The sequence below is a fragment of the Linepithema humile genome, chromosome 3 (assembly GCF_040581485.1).
Source record: "Linepithema humile isolate Giens D197 chromosome 3, Lhum_UNIL_v1.0, whole genome shotgun sequence".
Lineage (NCBI taxonomy): Eukaryota > Metazoa > Arthropoda > Insecta > Hymenoptera > Formicidae > Linepithema > Linepithema humile.
The window spans coordinates 31,650,880-31,673,693 of NC_090130.1; the positions used below are offsets into that span (position 1 = coordinate 31,650,880).

Below are 22,814 nucleotides of genomic sequence, written 5' to 3' on the forward strand. Positions count from 1 at the left end.
CTTTTTGTGTACATATATTATTTTCGAAAATAATACACTGAAATAAATTATTAACAAGTTTATTAATGTAAAATTTGTTATTTAATAAAATAATTATATTATTATGAATAAAATTCATATAAATTATGTCTTTAAATGTATATTTTCAAAGCATAATTTTTGGTTTTTTATATTAATTTTATTAAAAATAAACAAATAATCCCACATAACGCTATAGCTTTGTGTCCACGATACTAGAACTCGGTCCGAGATCTCGGACTGAGGGAAAGTTACTAGAACTCGGATCATGTACACACTGAATTTGGATGCAAAACTCGAATAAGAAGCTCAAACGAAAAAATGCGTTGCGTCCCATTTTTCGGTACAAGTTATTGCGAGTTATTAGATTTTACTAGTTTCTTTTACTATCTGTCAAGACAAAATATAAGATACTTATAGTGATACGAGATACTGTGAATAATATAAATAATATTTTAGTAAGTAATTATAGAATTGAAAAAATAAAAGAAATATAATTCTTAAATAAAATTAATTAATAAGATTAATAATTAATAAGATTTACATAAGTAGTTATTATTAGTTTTAATACAGATTAAATTAGACATTAAAAATATATTATAACCTATATATACATATTATTTTTCAAGAAAAGTATAATAATATATAAAATTGATTTTCAGTAAAAACTTCTTTTATAATAAAAAATGGATAATAAGGAAAATGTTAAAATTTTATTAATGTTATATCAACAACATCCTTGTTTATATGTTACAAAAAGTGTTGATTATCATAATCGTATGAAACGAGATCAAGCTTTACAGATAATCTGTAATCAGTACAAAGAATTAACAGGACAACCACTAACAACTAAAATTGCAAAAAAAATTAATAATTTAAGATCACAATATCTGGATCATCTAAATAAAATAAAACATTCGAAATCAAGCGGTGCATTACTTGATGATATCTATAAACCAACTTGGTGGTTGTTTGAAGATATGAGTTTTCTATAACATAGATCAGAAAATCATCATAAAGAATCGTAACTCGATTACAACGCAAACTATATTCAGCCAAGTATAAATATTATTGTTCGAGGACTCGGACCGAGATCTCGGATTGAATTCTAGCATCGTGGACACAAGGCTTATGTCTTAAAGCATCTGAAAGACGTCCAAAGGACGTCATTTTTTTCCAGACGTCTTTCAAATGCTTTAAAACGTGCGTGTTGTCTGGGAAGTAATCGTTGTATATTTGTAGAGCTACTTTTATTTGAGCAATAATTGCTGTAAATATATTAATATATTATTTTAGTAATGAATACATTAAAAGAAATAAAATTCATATATTTTAATAGTTGTCAAAAATTGATAAAGCTATTTTTGTCTCTCGATATGATTACATTACAATTGACCATACATAAACAGGGCAAATATAACATATCTAAAGTATGTTTAAAAAAAGTATTTTATTTTATAGACTCTCCATATGCACTTTTAGCGATTTAATTTTTATAAATGTAACAACATATTAATTACCTCATTTTTTTAAATTTTATTGTATAGACCAGAATGTTTGTCATACTTTGCATTGTGGCATAATGTAATATAATAATCATCTTATACATACACTCGCAAATGGGAAATCCAATGATTCAAAACTGCAGATATAAGGTACAATTATAATTTATAAATTTACATTTACAAGGCTTATATCATAATAGAAGTTGAATATTAAAATAAACTTACATAATGCTATGATGAATTTTAGCGGGTCACAATGTATCCTAATGCTGTCGACCACTTAACAGGTTTTAAAACAATAGATATAATTTTAAAAATTGATTGTACAATGTTACGATCAAACAGAGAAAATAAATCGTTTAGACTGACAAGAAGTTGACTGAATCACGTTATTCTTCTTGATAGTCTTTCAACTTTAAAAAAAAAAACTAATTGTTTAGCTTCAATCATTAGTGATATCGTGTAGACAGTAACAATAATCGCGATAAGTGCCCTGCAATTGTCCTTATGAGATGTGTTCCTATACAATTTAAAAGTATTATTTTATTCTTAAAACTATTATAGAATATAACTAATTTTCATTGTAAATAAGGAAATAAGTCAATAATGATAATGAAACCTACAACAATAAATTATGTAAGTGAATAAATATGTATCAAAATACATGAATATGAAACAAGTCCATCCACATCGTGAAAAGAATTTGTTTTCTGTTGGACAAATACAACTTTGGCTCTTCGCATACGCCAGGTGAAAAAGAAAATGCTGTCAGGTGCGTGCAAAACATATCGATCAAGATGAAGTTAAGTCAAGCATTGTATTGGTGTCTTCTAATGCTGGCAATGGTAACTCATTCTTCTCTTCCTCGATTCTGGCATCGGACATTTTTAGGAACTTAATCACCTTTTCGGTAGCAGCAATTCCGTAACTACTCACTTCGTTCTGCTGAAACAAATGCGTATGGTAAAAGATCAAAGCTACGTTATATTTTTTCTCAAGTAAAATAGTGCAAAATATTTTCCAAAAGATAATTACCGATGCCGTTAAATTCATAAAATTGAAGAACTTTTGAAGTACAGATACCATAGTGGCGAAATTCTTGTCCGGTAGTCTACTTCGCACCAATGACTCATATTCCTGGAAAAGGTAAAAAGAATTTAATAATAAACAAACAAACAAAAATATGTGTGTGTGTGTAAGCTTAAAGCACCTTTTCTTTACACGCAGACGTATAATCAGATAAGACACGTAAAAATCTAGCACATCAAATTATTAAATATGCTTTTCCATTACAGTAGTGTTTTATTTTTACCTTATTATCCATTATTAAGTATCCAAGCAAAAGAACTACATATGCTGCGATCAATGTGTGCTCCATATGTCGTCCAGCTTTTTGCAACACTGTGAAATAACAATTTCGCAGTTATCACAAATTGTGTAAATATGTACACGCGAATTGCAAATGTAATACAAACATTTTGTAACGGTCTCTTCAATAAATTCTTCCTGAGTTTTAGTAGTAGTTGATACCGTTTCTATTTGTTCAGAATCTTTCTTTCCATCTAAGATGGCATCAGTTTTTTGTTCCTCGGCACGTGCAAGTTCCTCTTGCTTGTAGAACAAATCGATCAAAGACCCTACACCGCTTTCATCCGCTAAAATACAAAAACGAGAAAAGAATATACTCACGATCCACATCTATTACATTTGAGAAACTGTAGATTGAAAATATGTACCATCGAAAATATTTTCTGTCGATGAAGGTGTTTTCGATTCAATAAGCAGTTCCTTATTATCGTCGCATTGCTCCACTAAATTTATCAATAGAATCAATGCCAGCACCATCATGTCAAATCGCTTTTCTTCCGGAAGTGATTCAGGCACACGTAACAAAAGAAACAAACTGCAGTCCAAAACGCCAACTTGTGCGCCAACTGATTTGCTCCCGAAAGCTATATAAGAAATACATATTATTTCAGAAATTTTTCAACGATTGCAACTTTGTGATTGCCTTTATCAATAAATTCGTGAATAATATATCGAAAAGTAGAAAAGTCTTACATTGTCCATTAAATCGATGGGTAAGATTGATGAGAACTTTAATAATCGCAAAAAGACATTCTCTAACAACGGCACCAGTTGAACTTTTGTCGCTTGGATCTGTTGTGGGATAAATGGGAATCTCTTGTCCACATAAGTGATATAAACTAGCTAATGTGCTTACTAATATTCCTTCTTCATATTTCAATAAATACACTTGATTCTCTTCGTTCATATGAGTTACCTGCAAGAAAAAAGGTCGCGATATTTAACCATTTTTCGTTTTTGTAACACGACGCGCGCAATATGGAAAAAAAAGACGAAAAAACATTACTTACATTTTCTAATACGCGTAAACATCTGTCAACTTTACGTAATTTGTCTAATAAAGGATCTGTCCAGCCAGATCTTAAGACATTCTGACCGTTAATATGACGGTGGCATTCTCGAATTGTCTTTACAATATGTTCCAAGCCACCTAGTTCTCGTAGTTCTTCTTTAAACCATTCTCCAGCGCGCTTTGATGTAAGACTCAGGAGTGTCTCCATAGCTAGCTGACCAACCTGTTAAAAATGTATTAGGAATTATTCAGAAAAATAAAAATACAAAAGTATAAACATTAATGTAAAGAAAAATTAATTATATGTGCGTAAAAATTGCTTACAGTAATATTATCTAGATTGAGATGCTTAGCATGTCCTTGAGCTTGTATATCAGCGCATAACTGACGAACTTTCTCTTTATTCTTCAATAATTCGGCATGACTGAGACCACAGTCGTCAAGAGCATCCTTATGGCTGGCATCAGATTCTAATAGACTCAACATTAATTCCAAACAATCACGATCTAGATCCATAGCTAGGCGATCTTGACTTAAGACAAACATTACCGTTGCTGTGCACAGACCAAGACTCTGCAAAGATAATAACATTTGTGCTATATAAATCCTCTTAGGACAAATTATTCTTACAATAAAAAGTTTTTAATACAATATAATGTGTACATAGGAGAGTGAATAGAATTTTGTTATATGCATCTATACCTGATCTTTAGTTGCATCATGAAGAGCTTTAAAAAACTTGGCAACAGTTCCATGAGCACGCACATGCATACGAAATGCAGGAGCCATACATTTACTTGCTAATCGTATGGCTGAAAGGCAACGAGTAGCATTTGGATTATTTTCTCTTAAAGTGTCCAAGATATATTCCACATCGTCATTAAACTCTTGGAATTCTCCACTCTCTTGTATTTGATGAGCTTTCTTTACATTCTTTACTACGGTATAAAACTGCAAATAGAAGGTAAATAGGTATGTATTGATTGTTAATAATGTGTGTGTGTGTGTGTGTGTAATTATATATACATATGTCGGCAGATAATTGGAAATGATGATAACTCATCACATAATCGAGCAAACTTACAAAAATTTAATTACCGAGAAACTTTTTATAATAAATCACGAGAAAGGAGGCGACATTTTATAATGATGCAATTATTGTATTGTACATAGTGTGCTCACCCCTTTAACTTTTTTACCACAACGAATACTCGTGATTGCGTCAGCCTCGTCCTCAAAGTCCGCATCGGCCGAAGGATAAGTCACGACTCTCGTCAACTGCGACGGATCAAATTCTTCCTCGTAAGTTACAGGTCCCGCGCTGCTGGAGCCGGACGCGATGGTCGGTGTGCTGTTGCCCGTGTTAGGCGCATCCGTAGCAGTCGATTCCTTGTCACTGTCACACCACTTGTGCTTGTACAACGCACGTCTCTTATTCCCATTCGTCGTACCCGTCGAACGGCTCTTAAAGATACTGCCCTTCTTGGCGGTGGTGGGCTTGGCTGATGGGACGCTCGTCGACGGTGGATCTGAGACCTGTGATTCCGAAACTGTACTCGTCACGTGCAGCGGTATTTCACTTTCGGCGTTCCCACTAGCACCTTCACTATCGTCACTTCCCGAAAACCAGTCCTGATCCACCAGAGTCTTGGCGGCGGCGGCGATCTCGGCGGGAGCGTCGGTTGTTCCGCGAGCCGGCGGTTCCGGTTCTGATTCGAGATCAGGTTCCGCCTCCAGTTCCGGCTCGAGTTGTTGCGCGACTGCAACGGGTTCATCCGTGATTTCATTGGTCGGGATATCTATGGAGCAATGTTGAACTTGGTTCGCGGCGCTTTCCGGTTCTGTTATTTTGGTGGCGTTTTCCGCATCGACGTTGACAACCGGTGGTGGCGATGATGGGGGCGGTGGTGGTGATGGCGATGGTGGTGCTGGTGGTGGCCTCGTGTCGGAATCGCTCGAAAGTATGTCGATCAGCTCTTGGGTCGTGGTTGGCAGTGGCTGATCGCGTCCAATCAACGGCTCAATCGTCGGTTTTGAGGAATATGTTGAGCTGCAGTCAGTCTTAACAATGTCATAGTGAGATATAAGTGTATTGTTGGAATCCGTCACGGATTTTCTCAGTGTCAGGGAAAGGCCGGAACCGTGCGAGTTGGGAGTCACCGGTGTCGTCGACGGTGCCACGACGGAGGTCGTTGCTGTTAGGTCCAAGTGCAGATTCTTCGCACGGCTGCGCGTGGTTCTTCTCATATCCGAATTCTCCAGGGGAATCGACACGGTCGAGACGATAGGTTGATGCGCGCGTAAAGATCTACTATGATCTGACTTGAGCGACGTCTCCGTATTGATGGTCCTACGTTCAACGTCCACCTTAGAGGGACTAGCGAGGGGTGTGGAAATTCTGTAGGTATCGGTCTCAGGCTCCTGAGTATCCTGCTGCACATCTCCGCAAACCAATCGTGCCGTACCTTTGCATATTCTCAGTACGATCGGAGGTTTGCTTTCTTCACGATTGGAAATATCAGCAGAGGCGTTAGAGCTATCTAAATTTTCTATTACTTTCTTACTAATTGTAGCGTGAGACGCTTTTGTTACAGCCTGCTGCTGTTGCTGCTGCTGCTGCTGTTGCTGCTGCTGTTGCTGCTGCTGCTGCTGCTGCTGCTGCTGCTGCTGCTGCTGCTGCTGCTGCTGCTGCTGCTGCTGCTGCTGCTTCTGTGCAGATTGTTGCGAAGGTTGCTTCGGGGCACGAGCCCGTCCATACTGCAAATCAGGTACTTGTCTGTAAATTGCCACGTCCTGGCGAGATTCTTCCACCACAGGCGGGACATTTCTACTCTTGAAGAATTTCTTCGGTTTGACGACTGTCGGGGAAGAGTCCGGCTTGTTGTCCGGATCAGTTTCGAAGGAGAATGGATCCTTTCCGGAACTTACGCGATTCTGATTCCCGTAATCGAGTTTCAGTCTCTTTGAACCAAATGTGTTATGTATATCATCTCTTCTTCCTGAAAATGGCATAATTTTCTATTACTTTGACTGAATATATTTATAAAAATGCTGTTAGATTATTTATTTCTCTGCTATGAGAGCAAAGTCCGTTCAATATTATAGTATTTTGGATATTATAACATCTTTAAAATTAGTATAAAATTCTCTTTTGAAAATAATTAATGACGTAATCTTTAAATAGAAATATTTAAAATAATTAATGGTGATTAAATATACAATTATCTCGATAAATTTAAACTGCTATTAATTTTTGCTTATCTTTTTTGGTTATTTTGCATATTCATTCATTTCTCTAGTAGCATACGACAAGACAAAATACATTTGTATATAAATGTTATTGCATAAAATACAATAATTTCATAACTGTACTTGTAAAATTATTTGATAAAACATGGTATCGCTTGTTTAATGTTAAAACATAAGATTGCATCATGGTATATAAGTTCAATTAATCGTGTCAGTTTCTAAAAATAGATCCTGTCAATTTTTCTTATTTTTATATCACAGAAAGAAATTATAGGTTTTATAGGTACTACTTTCATAAAGATGTCATAAAGAGATGAGATTTACAACAAAAAATATTTCATATATGTAATAAAAATTAAACTATTACAAAAGATATTTTAACAACTGTTGTAATAATAATTACAAATCAATGTTTATATGTCAAAACAATGATATAATATTTATTGATATGATATTTAACAAGTTAATTCCTTAAAATTAATATTAGTAAAATTTTATATTATCATTGGAAAAGTTACTCATAAATTATCAATTTAAAGTTTATTATCACTGTTGTGAAATACGGGGAAACTTTAATTGTAACAAGGTATTTTTAGATTCAAATTTTTAAACTTTTTTCTCTTGTGCAAACATAGGCAAACTTTAAGTGTACCAACATATTTTCAGGATATCAAATTTAGCATCATACACTTATACATATAAAATGAAAATTTTGTAAAGATTTAATATGCGTACTCTATAACATGTAGGTATTAATAAACATTCTTGTTTTGGAATAATAACATGTAAAATTGTTATGTAAATTAAAAAAAATTAAGGCAAAGGAAATTATGTTACAATTGATGTAAATACATTGATAAGCACGTACCATTGATATTTGTGCTCCTGATAGATGTGAAGGATGTTATTCCCCATTTGCCAACAGTGCCTGCTGATTTAGCAGCGGAAGGTCGGTTACTGTTCTCACGAAACAGCTCAAACTGAATACTGCCAGGCGTTACACTGCTGACCTTGCGGCTGTAGGACTTGGTGTAACTGCGGGACGTCATTGTGTGTTCGTCTCGGGAGTCTTCTTCGGCATCTCAAAAGTTACAGGTGATAACGATGCAATCTATCCTCATGCTCGTCCAGCGCGTGCTGCCTGTTCCGTGCCGCGTATCGAGCATCAGGCGCGCTCTCGACGTGGATATCGTGACAAGATCAATTTCTCGAGCATCGACGAGACGTCCTCGGATCCGCGGATTATCGCACGTATCGGCGATAGAGCTTTCAGCTAGTGAACGGCAATATTTCGTGGATGTGCAACGGCAGAAACAAACGCCATGTTCCGACTCGCGACTACTTCGACGCACACGAACGGACGGTCTCTCGCTTGCTCCCGATGCCGAAACAACAAATTCGATTAACAAACCGAATGATCCTGTTCGAGCGCCGTGCTGACCGTTCGTGGTTTTCCCTCGCCACTTACTGCCACTGCTGCCGCCGCTACTGTTCTTCCGCCTTTTTTCCGCCGTTCTACTACCATCAATTTCCGAGACTGAGGATTATTAATCATCAACATAGATCTCGAGCCATCTGCCGATGTTTTTCGTTTCGGGATTTAGATACATACACACAAACACACACAACACACACACACACGCACGCACGTGTGTGTACATATATATGAAAAAAAGAGCAAGTATTACATACATACAATGCGCAGAATTATGATACTTGTCGCCTTCGCCAGCAGATAGAGCTATGCGTAGCTTCGTCTACTTTGTAGAAACTGCTAAACACTGTGATAATATGGTCGTTGGCGAACTATCAATAAAATCCATCTTCAGGGAATCGATTGCCTAATCTTCCCAACTCTCCCTGATATGAAAAATGTGAAAACTTAAAAAAAAACTCACTTTTATTTTATCTAAATCGCCAGCACGTAATTTTTTTCGACACGCGATAAGGATTGGACGAATTCATATAAGATCTAAAATGACGCTGAAGTATATGGCGTACTTTTTCAAGCACATGGCGTACTTTTTTAAGCTAACTTAAAAAATTAAATTACTAGAAGTGCACCACACGACATGTGGCATTTATAGTGATTTAACAGTTTGCATGTTATCTAGGATTGCGAAAAATGCATTATGTTATTTGGAAAAAAAAATTTATCAATACATATTAGCCTTAAAGTAGCTTTATAATTGGGTGAACGACTTCTAGAGGGCAGCGATTTTATTTCTTTAAAGTAATCGAAACTTTTTATCATGTCTATGATCTGCATATTCACGGCCAAAAGGGATAACCTATTTGTATCAATTTGTATTTGGATGTATGTGTGTGTGGTGTGTGTGCGCGCGCGCGCGTGTGTGGGTGTGTGTGGTTGTATGACCCCCTGGAATGTGGTAATCAAAAGCGATCATTGACAACTGTCAAATACATGAATATTGAAATGTCAATCTCTTTGAGAGAGAACAACAATATGATGATGCATGTCAATCATGAAAAGATGGACTATGTGAAGTGAAAGTTTTCTTTCTACGCTCAACGCTTGTGCAGCTCCGTTTTAATCATAGGGCGTATAGGCGTATAGTAATCTAAATCTATGAATTTAGGCGTATTCAACAGAGTTAATCTCAAGGTAATCTCTTATAAATAACTAATCATACCTGACACACAATTAGTATATTTATGCAAATGCATGTCTATTTTTACATTTTATTTGCAATTATATCATTTTTATACTTAAATTTTAATTATTACTTGTGAAATTTTATGTGCTTAGTATTTTTATAATTAATTATTATTATTATAAAAATAGAAAAAAAAACTTAAATAGCTGTATAATATATTTTTAGGATTCCCAAGGAGGAATGTATTCAGAATGGGCTTCACTGAGCACTCTGATCCAGCAAGGCTCGGAGGAAAGCCAAAGTGTACTAGAAAAATTTCCTCCTGGCGCAGGCAAAGAAGTCGCTTTGTCCATAGTACGTCAACTTGCCGCAAATCTTGGTATCACACAAATCGGAGAGCCTAGTCCGCTCTCTACTGATAAAGAGGTTCAATGGTGCATGGAAGTGATATGTTTCGGATTGTCACTACCATTAGCTGAGCATGATACCGTCAGAGATTGTGTGAACATATATTGCGAATGGCTGTCCGCTTTATACTCTACACCAAAGATTTCTGTCCCCAGACCAATCATAGACGATTCAAACTTTTATGCCAGAAAAATCATAAGCCATTTTCACAATTTATTTGTTCCAAGAAAAGGAGAAGGTAAGTTTTAGTTTTATTTATTGTAAATCTGTTGTCTGATCATTTTAATAGTAATGTTCATTTTCTTTCCCAAAGTCTGGCCATTTTTATATCAGGATTTAGGTAATTTGTAGTATCAAATATAATTTTCTCTTAACATACTATCAATTTCTATCAATTCACATTTTTGTCATACAATAACTCATTAATATATTTACTTGCTATATTAAATTTTCAAATAAATATTTCTACAGGTGCAGACACGATCAATCGACAAGCTGTCCTGTGTCATCGAGTACTTAGGACATTGCAACAAATCGCGAGAGGTCCGGCAACTTTGGAAAGAGAAACGTGGGAAAGTTTATTATTATTTCTCATTGGTATTAATGATGCGCTTCTGGCACCACCAGCGACTAGAGAAGATGTCGGAGAACAGCTATGCGAAAGAGTGCTGGGTGTATTATTAGAGGTATATATAAAATCCATCTAATAAAGCATTGATGTTTGTAGAGAGAATGAGAGAATCTTCTTTCTGTCATAGGTATGGTTAGTTTCTTGCGAACGCAGTTTTCCTTCACCTCCTTTATGGCGTACATTACGAGAATCTTGTCTACGATGGCGTCACAGATTAGCTTTAGTAGAACAGTGGAATCGCGTGTGTCTTGCTCTTACAGCGCGATTGCTACAAATCATGTACGGACCAATGTTTCCCGAATTAAAAATAAGTATGTACTTTTAATAAGTCCTGTATTCTTTGTTGTTCTTAATGATTAATTGGGACATTATTCGCGACGAATTTACATTACATGCAAAATCTTATATCAACAGGCGAGGAAGATACGCAATTAGTTCCGCCTACTATGTCGGATGAAGCAGTGGCTCAAGCATGGTATAGATTGCTGCGTACTATCGGCGATCCCGTAGATCTATGTAGACCCGCCGTTGTCTCGCAGACACAAGCGTTCCTGCAATATGCCATCGCCAGTCCGAACGTCATAGATCCGTGCCAACATCCGTGCTTGCAAAGTTTGCCGCAAATATTTTTAAAAGCCATAAAAGGCATAGCAGGTCAAGTCGATGCTTTCCTCGGTAAGTCGAAGCTTTCGATCAGATTAAACATGAATGACGTATGAAAACTTGTAATATATCTCAAAAACTATTCGTGATAAACTTGCAAATTATCACTGAAGCAAGGCGATATCTGATGTACATTTCCTAGAATCTGTCTCATCTATACGGCTTGCACACATACTGTCAGCTTGTTCACATGTCTGGTGATGGTTGCACATTGTCGCGAATGTTTTAGGAGTTTCACAGGCATGCTGCTGGGAAGAATGTTGCGCGTCGACGATTACATCGGGGAATAGCGGCGCCGGCAGCGGGGGTGTCGGATGGGACAGGACGAGTGGCAAGGATCAGCCACAGCCTTCCCCCACACCCCCAACTCAGCGAAGACTTGCCAAAAGTTTCAGTGTCACTCCTTCTGCAGTCACTAAGGGTATTCAGTGCGATACTTTCTCTCGCTGATGTATCTCTACTCAACCAGTTTTATTGATTATTCTCTCTATAAAGGTCTAAAGTCACGAATACTGTAACAGCACCTATTTTGTATTATATTTTCTTTATACCGTCCTGTATTGTTAAGCATTTTTACTATAAGTTACATTTGCAACGACTGTGACAGTCTTAGAGTTAATCAACTTGTATTTTGATATTTTATTTATTATCGTTAAATATTTTTCAGGAATCCCAAAAGCGTCGTTAATCGGATTAACTACAAGCCGTGTGTCTAGTACGCCGCCAATGCTAATATCCAATTCTGGACCATCGTCTGCTTCGAGTACTGCATGTAATATCATTTCTATGAGTTTGTACAAGCATGTTCCTGTTTATTGACAGTTTAATGATTTACAGCTATGACATCACTCGGTCAGGACATCAGACCTCCTTTAGCTCCAGGACGTCCCAAGTGCAATAGTATATTACATCTTTTTGGCGAATGGCTATTCGAGGCGGCGTTTATCGGTACCGACGGCTGGTCTCAAAGTTTACCACGTAAGTATGTCTATATATATATATATATATATGATAAAAGAGTATTTTATTTGTAATCTTAATCTTAATCATGTCACGTGTATAGAACCTTCGGGTGCTTCAAAACGTCCATCTTCGGTGCTCGTGGACGGGCCGAGTTCATTACAGGAAACTGTTAGCGATGTACCAGCGACTCTCTGTATAGATCGTTACGAGTCCGGAAGAGCCGAGGCTTTGGGCGCTCTGTGTAGAATTTTTTGCGCCAAGAAAACTGGCGAGGAGATCTTACCTGTGTATCTGGCTAGATTTTACCAGGCGATGTATCACGGTCTTAAAGTTGACGAGGTACCAGTACGAGTTTTTCGTTTTTTTTTCACAGATAGATTTAGAAGAAAATAAACATTTCGTTTACTTTTAGTCTCGTGAATGTGGCGAAACACTAGCAAGCATTCTGTTAAATTCAGCTGACTTATTTCGTCTCGATCTGAACGGTATACAAGTTTTGGTGCCGGCTGTATTATCCGCCCTGGAAGTGGTTCTACCGGAGAAAGACTTGAAGCTGAAATCTAATGTAGTATCGAAGCCGGACTTGAGAAGGGCTTCGATACATCTATTAATATCGATGTTAACATTGCCCCTGCATTTTCAGGTAAACACATGGAGAACTATCATATAATTTATCTTGAGACGTCCTGAAATCAAAATAATAACATGAGCTTGAAGGCCAATTTTTCGTACTATCCAATTTTTATTTCACTTATTATTATATTGTATAATTTACTGACCAGCTGTCATTGTGTTAAAAATTTATCAGCACAGTTACGCAATCGAAAGAGTCGATGTATGAATATTTTATTATTGCAGAATCTTGTCATTAAAGAACTCCCGACATTTCCCGGCACAAATTCTTCCGAGAAAATTCCTGCAACGTTTGTACAATTAAAATCGCGACTCATGAATCTGCTCATAAACGCTTTGCAAGTGGAAACTGATCCACAGAACACGCACATGTTACTGGGTAAGTTAATCACAAACTGTGTAAATCAAAGAATTACTACTGATAGAAATCAACGAAAAGAAATGTTAATTTACATAAATATATGAATAATTCTCATTAGGGGCTCTTTTATTGAGTGTACAAGATTCTGCGGCAGCGGAAGAAGTCGAGCAGGTCACACAACCAGACGCAGTAGCTAATGATTCAACGACTAACTTGCTATCTTCAGGTTTGTCTTTGATACTAAACAATATTAGCTTGCATTCAATTAAATGCACTGTTCTGAATTATCTATTATTAACTCCTATTTGTGTTCAAATTTTTAAGCGACCATGATTACAGGCGCTAATTTTTGGTGGAAAAGATTGTTTCGATGCTATCTTAAACTAAAAGAAGCAACTGATATCTTTTTTCACAGACTGAATTTTAAGTTAATTTTACAAGAATCAATAATTCTTGTCGCTATGATTTAATCAAGTCTAAAATTGTTTCTCGATGCGCACACATCACACGCCTGTGATAATGATTCGCTAATATCAGTAAGGTCTATCAGCAATATCCCAGCTCTTTCATTTAATACGACAATTTCTCATTAACATTTATCAAACAACTTATAAATGGGAGTAAATGAGAATACGAGGACGCAAATATTCGAATTATATCAATGCTTTAATGTCATCTCTCATCGTATCAGCTTTACACGTGCTTTTATATATGAAATGTTAATTTTTCATTATTGTTACGAGTTGTGTTCTGTTGTGCGTTTCGCCATTGTACCGTCTTATCATCGCTTAATATAGTCACCAGCGATTCAGCCAGTCAAATAAGTATATCCAGTGATCAGCGATCAATTGGCGATGCCTCTGATATTGCAACTCTTCAAGAGGAATGTATTGCATTCGGTAAATACAAATATTGTTTATCTTGCTACACGCTCATAAAAATCGCACTCGAGGATATTCATAGAATGTGATTTGCGTTTCTGCTTATCGTTTTTATCATTTTACATTCTTGAGGAGAAATATATTTATTCTACTTAAGATTTACATGTAATTTTTTTAGTATTGGTTCGTACAAGATTTATACTAGATTCGTAATATTATTTTATAAATTTAACGAGTAAACACAGGGGAACGTTCTTGCAGACTCCGCCCATGCTCTTTTCGTACGAGCGACGTACTTGGTTTGTCATCGCTTGATCTCATCATGGAAGACTGACTTGAACATTTCTCTGGCGGCTCTTGAGATGCTGTCAGGATTAGCACGCACACGCATTCGCGAAACAGGTAAGCCTAATGCAAATGTAACCATGCGCGCGCGCGCCCACACACACACACACACACACACACACACACACACAAATATATAACGAATCATTACATTTTTGTCTTGTTTCGAATAATTTTACACGCAGCGAGGAAACTCACAGGTTCGATATCTGTTAAAAATCAACGCATCTAACATGCATATTTGGAACGTACATCAAAATACTGTAATTGTTGTAGATGCTCTGGAATGTAAGAGAGCGGTAAAATGGTTGTGCGACTACATTGCATACCAATGCTGGCGTCCACCTCCAGCACATTCGAAGGATCTCCATTCTTCTATCGTTGCAGCGTTCAATTGTTTAACAACTTGGTTAACTGCTCATCCGCAGTTGCTACAGGTTGATAATTTTTTCAGATATTTTTTGCAAAATTTTTTTGATATTCTACATCTACTTTCTATTCTTTTGTAGGATAAGGACTGTTTGACTACGGTATTGGAAGTTGTCGAGCTTGGAGTATCGGGCACTAAGAGTGTCGGGAAACCGGGAGAACCCATTAAAATGAAGGACGAGAAGGAATTAAAACCTGCATCTATGCGTGTAAGAGACGCTGCTGATGCGCTTCTTACTATTCTGTTGGAACAGGTTTGTACAAAGTATAAAACGCAGAACGCGCGTGCGTACGCGTGTGCACGCATTTATTTATATATAAATGCGCGGCAACGAACTAATTTTAGCAAAAAAATTTACAAAAATTAGAATTTCTGTTTTGATGGATTTACAATGATATCAATAAATCTTTGTGAAAGATTTCTATAATTTTTATCAACACACACTCTTCTAACATGAGATTATATTTTTCTCCACAGGTTGGCTATTTTCCGAGCGCCTGCGGAGCGCAATCGCTCTCATCACTATTGGACGAAGTATCACTGCTTCGACACTGTAACAGTTGGACCGGCGGACGCGTGGCGCGACAAGCAGCTGTCGAAAGATTTCGTTACTTCGTCTCCGAGAACGCGATTGTGTTAGCTCTGCTGGAGGAGCCTCTAGGAAATGATCAAGATCCTCAACCGACCGTGACCGTCTTGATCCGCGGACCGTTCGGTAGACACGCGTGGACGATGCAACTCCGTCATTTACCACGTCATCGATCCAGCATTAGGAGTATAAACAACAACCCCGGACGACCCTTGCCGCTAGCTGAAGCTGCACCGCGAACGGACTATAAGCCAAGATTTTTCCCGGATAACGTGGATCGCATCCCTCACTGTAAAGTGTAAGTGAACTAGAGTTCAAACTTGATTGTATACTTATATGTATGACATGTATTTAAAGCGGATGCTAAACAATATTAATGACAATAGAGGTGAGTGAATAAAGATTGAAAATTGAGTATTATCTTTTTATCTATAACGAGGCCTATGTGATAAAAAAGTAATTATGTCTAGCATTGTGATTTCGACGATGCCTCATACTTGAGCAACTATTCTGAACTCTGATCATAAAATTTAAATTAAGACTCTAAATATTGGGATAAATGTATCATTCAAGTAATTCGAGTAAACTTGGATATAAAATTTCTGAAATATAAATGCTAAAGTTCTGATTATACGTGATATTCGAAATGATTGCCCGAATTAATCGCCAAAAAATTTAAGTATTTCTTTCACATAATCTTTATATCTTTATTTATAGGGATGAATCGATACCAAGTCTCGAGGCAGTTATGAGCGATAACGAAGCGGTGCGAGACGAACATCAAATCCTGGCGCAGCTCTTAGAGCGTCAAATAACACTCGAGTCGAAATACGATAATGGTAATGTGAAGTATACAGAAGACAAAACCGACGAATGTGTACCGCCCCAAGTTTGTCACGAATTTCAAACGGCTCGTTTATTCCTGAGCCATTTCGGCTTCTTAAATATGGAACCTAAGGAGAACGAAGAATCTAGAAACAGCGGGCTCATCGCTCTAGATCCGACTATTCCCGGTTTCTGTATGGATTTAGAAACACTGGACGGTATCAGTCCACGAACATGCGATACCGTTCATATTTTTTACGTAAAAGCAGGTCAAAAAACTGCCTCCGAAATATTATCAAACGTGGTAAGATGTTGTCTATTTTGACATAATATGATGAAATTTTTTTAAACCATCATTTTTCTCGTCTATTAATATTATAATTTTCCCTTTCAAAAAAACGATATTATGATATATTCATTACGATATATTGAGAAAAAAGTCAGAGAAAAGTAATTTTTGCTCCCATTTTTACATTTACAGTTGCACGAAGAAAATGTATCACCAAACTTCTTGGAATTCTTAAGCTCTCTCGGTTGGCCCGTTTCTGTATCCGTTCATGCGGGCTGGACGGGTCATGTGTCCACTTCCTGGAGAGCAACGGCGCAAGTGAACGTACCACAACCAGCTCACAGTAATCACGGCGGTGCGCTCTACAACGGTGATACTCATGTAATGTATTGGGCGGACGTGAGTTCGGAAATTGCATTTGTTGTGCCTACGCAATCGTATCTCATAGCCAGCTCAGATTCGCTGGAGGAGAGCAGTTATAACAGCGATATCAGCAGTACAAGTGGACAAGGTAAATTTTTAAGACAAATATACTATTATAATAAAACATTTTTGTGCGAGAAATTATCTACTCTTATATGATTTGCTATGATTTTAATCAATAATTAATTCTTTAAACTTGTATATTTTGTTGCAGCATGGTTTGAGCGAAGTATCAGTGAAAGCACGGATACTCGGAACTGCAGCACAACACAAAACACAGCGCAGACTTCTAGAACGATGTCACTCGATTTGGAGAAGCAGCCATCAAGTTTGTCGAATGCGGGTCCAACTAATTCCTCGAGTGCAGATCCCATCAGACCCAGACGATCGACAAAACAAGCTCTACCATCGCAAACCAATACAAAAATCATGGTTGTGTGGTTGGAGAGTCTAGAAGATCATATTCAGTTCCCAATTGGTCCGTTCACTATAACAATATTATTTTATACACTTTTCTTTGTATCAAACTAAGTGCTTTCCTTTTGTTGTTTAGGCGACCTGCTTCCTTCCACTTATACCGGGCTGGAACAATCGAAGATGCTGCAAGTTACTGATGTACAAGTTATCTTTCTTCAAGCCCTTGCTAACGGATTGATGAGGGTCAGATTACAGGGACCGGTGTCTAGAATCAATTTAGCAACACCTTTAATCGACGGTATGGTAGTGTCAAGAAGAGTCCTGGGGACTCTGGTTAGGCAAACGGCTCTTAATATGGGACGTAGAAAAAGGCTCGACAATGACAGGTAATAACATAAATAGGAGAGAGAGAGAGAGAGAGAGATTTGTATTAAAATTTTATGCATTGTCTCTATGAGTTTATCTATTCTAGATAATATGTATAATATTTATGTTTCAGTTATCATCCACCGCACGTACGAAGACGTTTAAAAATCCAAGAGATGGTACAAAAATATAAAAGAAATTTAACAGATCCAGAATTATTAACACTTTTGTTCAGCAGCACTCAAACTTATTAAATGTAATAGAACTTTATAAAAGTCTCATACGAATTTCAGTTCGGGACAGTCGAACCTAATCTTTGTTGCAAAAATTAATTCTTCAAGAATTCAGAACAAATCGTTCTTATATTTCTGTATTATTTACACAAATCATTCTAAATGCAAAATTATTATCTAGCAAAAGATAATGTTTATTATAGAAAAATGTAAATTAACTTTTCGTTCGCTACTCTTTTCACTTTTATTACAAATTTTTAATTAAATAAAACATTAACTTTACATTATCAGAAAAGTTTACATTATCAATAATCGCTTCTCCGTCTTACTGAAATGCTTTAAATAAAATGGAGAAAAGTTTACATTTTCTATTCTATCGTTTTTAGCAATCTTTGTATCAACTTCATCTCTCATTATCATCATTATACAAAACACAGAGGTACAAATTAGAATCCTTTCAACAATTGAAGAATTTTAATCAAAGGTTTTTCGTTGACTTCTGTATATATTACTTTTTTAGAATATATTTCAAATTATATTTAGCTAACAACCTATAATTTAGGCGTCACTAAAAAAAAAGTGACAAAACTGAATCAATTTTCTAGAAAAATATATTTATTATAATTTTTAATATGCGCATTAAATTTTGTATTTTAAATATTATTTTGTTACTTGTAAAATTAGTATTGTAGATAGCACTGTAAAATACATTATACTGCTCATAATTAACAGCTACTTTAATATATAAGATCGTGAAATGTATTATTTATGATTAATTTATTATATATGACAATATATATATATATATTCTCATACTCACATTATATATATATCACATAATTCTTTGAGTGCATTATTTTTTTAAATATTAATCATCTATAGATGGTCGATTCCCAAATCCTTTATTTCTTACGCAGTCGGATGTAATAATAATTTACTCAATATATACATGATTACTGGAAATATCTGCATGACTATTTGCTTTGTACATATAGAAGCCGTAAATTTACTCTGTCACAATAAAAAATGCTTGATGAGTTAATCAGCAGTCAATTTGCTTTATTGATTTAAAAATCTGGACTATTTTTAAATAAACTAAATAGCGAATAAAACATCTTTGGATGAAAATAACAATGGAATATATTACATATATTACTGTAACAAATTTAATTAACTCATAATATTCATTGTAGTCATATTTCAAAAGTTTTATGCTTGTGCAGATAAAACCATCAATCGTGTCTATTCAGTGCTCCACTAAAACCAGCTCCGATCGGTTGACTCATTTATCTTAATTTACGGCTCGATTCGATGCTGGACTTGATTGATTGTGGCATTAGTAAGCAGAAAATACTTTTCACGCTGAATAATTTTATATTTGCAGCATTTATTTATTCGTGGAAATCCAGGCTGAGGTGTAGAATTTCAGGAAGACATTACATAAGAATAAAATTATCTCTCAAATTAATATTCCTTAATTATTGTATAATATTTAAAAATAGAGTGTATCTTTTTAATTACGTAATATAGCAATTGAGTATTTAATGATTGCTATAAAAGTCTTTTAGGCATCCTAAATAAAACTTACTTCTATAAAAGTAAATATTACATCATGTGAAACAAAGCTTAACTAGTTATTTAGCAATATCACGCTGTTGGCGAGTCACTGACGCGACACTGACGGCATATAAATTATCTCGTACATTTTTTTGTGCTTGTGTGTTTCGTTATTTATATCACTAATACAATGCTTATCTGTTTCATGCATTTTATAATTATGTATTCAATATATATCTAGATTTATATAAAGCAATATTAAATTTGAATAACCAGTCTAAATTCTTTTGACATTTCTCGCTGATTTTATCGTTGCAAATCTCGATTATATTTCAATCATATTTTTATCATGGCATAACATTAATTTTTATTTAAAAAAAAAAGGAATTTTATAATACTCACATTTCTATTAATAGTTTTAGCTTCAAGGTTATATTACCGTTACTTCCCATACAGCACAAAACATCCTCAGGATATCCTCAGGACATCGAGGATATTTCGGTGTCCCAAGGATGTTTTGAGGACATCGAGATCTCCCCAAGATGTCCTAAGGATATATAGAATATTTTGTGCTGTATGGGTTATTTTAGTTTATTTATTAAGTATCATTTAATTAAATATCATTATTTAAGAATATGATAGGATCAATTATCATTCTTAAAATATTTATACATACATATTGCACACTAATATCGAAGCTGGCAACACTTGTCATAAGAATTTCTATCCAAGTTGAATATTGTGTGTGTGTGTGTGTGTGTGTGTGTGTGCGTGTGTGTGTGTGTGTGTGTGTGTGTGTGTGTGTGTGTGTGTGTGGTTTTGTAAAACACATACACACACGTGCGCACAGTTTGTCTATACAGTTTAGAATATTAATATGGGCAAAAAGTTTGACATAGTGACTCAGCACTTAAGTGCTGAGATAATTATCTCTAGTTTAAAACCAATGTACCATTATATAGTACACGTTTTGCGCGAATCCATTGTCTGAATTCAGTATTTCGTATGATTGTAATCGCCGACTAAATATCCAATGCGTTCGCAACAAAACATAAATTAGTCATACTGATGCAAATCATCGTTCTTTTGCTGTTGTAATAAAAACAGTGCTATATCACTCTGCTGTCACTGTCATATTATAATAACGATTATTCATCATGTTTTGTACAGTCTCGTAAGCCTAAAAGATAGAAAAAACATAAAGACATATTGATAAAAGAAAGATAAAAATGTTATAATATTAGAGTTTTTGTAAAAGAAAGGTTAATTGCGCGCATGCGTTTCGTATCTTCAGTCTTTTGTAGCAATTTCGTATACTTAGTACAATTGTGATTATTAATAGGAATGTCTTTATGATCGATATCTGTGTTACATGATGCGGCATATTTTTTAAATGATAAGTATGCTCTGCGATATTAAATCATAACAAGAGCGCGATATGATTACGCTTATCAGAAAGAATCGATGGTGATGACACATATTCCCAACACATCACAGCAGTTCAATGTCAATATCATTAACATAAATTTACAATAGGATAAAGATGCTTGCATATGCCAAATCAATGAATAATTATCTTTGATTAATTATAATGCAAAATTAGTATGCTAATATAATTTTTTATCTTTGTAGTTTAGACTGCACGAGGATAGCACCGCACATTTATTTGCGACCATTCATGTTTTCTTTTCCACAATTATGCAGCGTTGGATATCACATTGACCTCGTAAAAATCCTATCAGTTCTAATACTTGACTGTAAATTTGTTCGACGTTTGTCGAATTAACGGCGACCTCACGCAATCAAATTCACGTTCAAGTATTTCGCAAACGGCAAGAATTTCTCAGAAATGAGAATTGCGACAATGATGGCGATGTCAATGGTGTGTATGTCGAAAGAGATCACTCGCTGTGCGTGTGAGAAATTCGTATTCGTATCCGTATTCTGTTGTTGCCTGTTTACCAAGATATATAATCATCTGATTCTCCAAGGTCTCTGTTCACGCCACGCATTTAGCATTATATAAATGTATTTTCTGATAGTCATCATTTTCACGAATACTATATTCGTATGCATTACGTAAAAATAAAACATGATATGCAAGTAAAACTTTCATAGATATATCTATGAATTGTAAATATAAAACTGTCTATTATACATAAATAAAAATTCAAAATCAAAAATGACATTGTACATATGTACGTTTATTATTGTGAAAAGAGTTAAACGTACCATGAACATTAATAATTGAATTTCATCGGCAATTAAATCAAGGAATCTTATTTTTATCTTATTTTCGCCAATTCATTTCTTATCACTGAAAGAAACTTTAGTCAAAGATGACCATGATCTCAGTCAGGAATTATCATCTGCAACTGTCTGTTTTACTGTTATACGATGACTCACACATTTTGTTCGCCAATTTTTAGATATTAAAAATGTTATTTTCCATTTTCTGTATTTATAACTATTTATTTTACCACATTTATTTTAATTAATATTCTTCTAATTAAAAGAAAGTATATTTTTAATAACTTTAATTTTAATTTTTGAAAATTTATAAATAAGTCCTATTTTTGTAAAAGTAAAATTTAAGTTTAACTAAAAATTAGTTTTATTATTTACCTGAAATCCGTTTGCAGCTTACTTTACAAAAAAGTTCTTCATTTGTAATCCAAAAATAACATTGCATTGATGTTGCAATACTTTCGAGGAAATACGCTTGTCAAGATCGAATAATGATTATGTGCGATCTGTGCAATACAATTTTCCCGCTTCGCGATTATCTCGCATCATGCAGTGGTCTCGTACACTCAGTACCAAAAATGTTTAGGATATATCCATACAAACTTGCATAAAAATATGCAAGTTTATCTGGATATACCCTTAGCATATGAAGACAGCACGCATCGCATCTAGATATTTATGCATCGTGATTGTTGATTAAAAAACCAAATACACTCTCAGATTTTTTAAAATTAATTTAACACGTTGTAAGATATTATTTTTCAATTTTATTCATCGTTTACT

At 35.3% G+C, this 22,814-nt stretch overlaps 2 protein-coding genes and 1 long non-coding RNA gene across 9 annotated transcripts; 1 reads left to right on the forward strand and 2 right to left on the reverse strand.

Annotated features, from left to right (window-relative positions):
* Positions 1-1,667: 1,667 nt before the first annotated feature.
* Positions 1,668-9,127, reverse strand: wapl (wings apart-like). 2 transcript variants are annotated; one of them, XM_067351080.1, is made up of 12 exons: positions 8,845-9,127; positions 8,021-8,670; positions 5,086-6,902; positions 4,606-4,854; positions 4,228-4,476; positions 3,902-4,126; positions 3,585-3,807; positions 3,260-3,475; positions 2,999-3,178; positions 2,836-2,924; positions 2,559-2,660; positions 1,668-2,468 (listed from the first exon to the last, which is right to left on the reverse strand). In XM_067351080.1, the coding sequence occupies exons 2-12, from the start codon at positions 8,199-8,201 to the stop codon at positions 2,316-2,318; spliced, it is 3,684 nt and encodes a 1,227-aa protein (XP_067207181.1). In that variant the 5' UTR covers positions 8,202-8,670; positions 8,845-9,127; the 3' UTR covers positions 1,668-2,315. The 2 variants fall into 2 exon arrangements, with proteins under 2 accessions (XP_067207181.1, XP_067207182.1); XM_067351081.1 differs by lacking the exon at positions 8,845-9,127 and having other exon boundaries at positions 1,668-2,465; positions 8,021-8,821.
* Positions 9,128-9,314: 187 nt separating this feature from the next.
* LOC105670395 (ral GTPase-activating protein subunit beta) lies at positions 9,315-19,067 on the forward strand. Of its 6 annotated transcripts, XM_012363901.2 has the most exons (24): positions 9,315-9,778; positions 9,996-10,416; positions 10,492-10,518; positions 10,650-10,864; positions 10,937-11,120; positions 11,224-11,484; positions 11,702-11,893; positions 12,140-12,244; positions 12,310-12,450; positions 12,536-12,774; positions 12,848-13,078; positions 13,294-13,447; positions 13,548-13,655; positions 14,227-14,328; positions 14,572-14,712; positions 14,841-14,855; positions 14,932-15,092; positions 15,165-15,338; positions 15,563-15,972; positions 16,392-16,803; positions 16,981-17,299; positions 17,426-17,689; positions 17,765-18,014; positions 18,128-19,067. In XM_012363901.2, the coding sequence occupies exons 1-24, from the start codon at positions 9,743-9,745 to the stop codon at positions 18,246-18,248; spliced, it is 4,683 nt and encodes a 1,560-aa protein (XP_012219324.1). In that variant the 5' UTR covers positions 9,315-9,742; the 3' UTR covers positions 18,249-19,067. The 6 variants fall into 6 exon arrangements, with proteins under 6 accessions (XP_012219324.1, XP_012219325.1, XP_012219327.1 ...); XM_012363902.2 differs by lacking the exon at positions 14,841-14,855 and having other exon boundaries at positions 9,317-9,778; XM_012363904.2 differs by lacking the exon at positions 14,227-14,328 and having other exon boundaries at positions 9,317-9,778.
* Positions 19,068-19,594: 527 nt separating this feature from the next.
* LOC136998447 (uncharacterized) lies at positions 19,595-22,775 on the reverse strand. Its single transcript, XR_010889025.1, has 2 exons — positions 22,410-22,775; positions 19,595-20,964 (listed from the first exon to the last, which is right to left on the reverse strand). It is a non-coding gene; the product is annotated as an uncharacterized lncRNA (long non-coding RNA).
* Between the last annotated feature and the right edge of the window lie 39 nt (positions 22,776-22,814).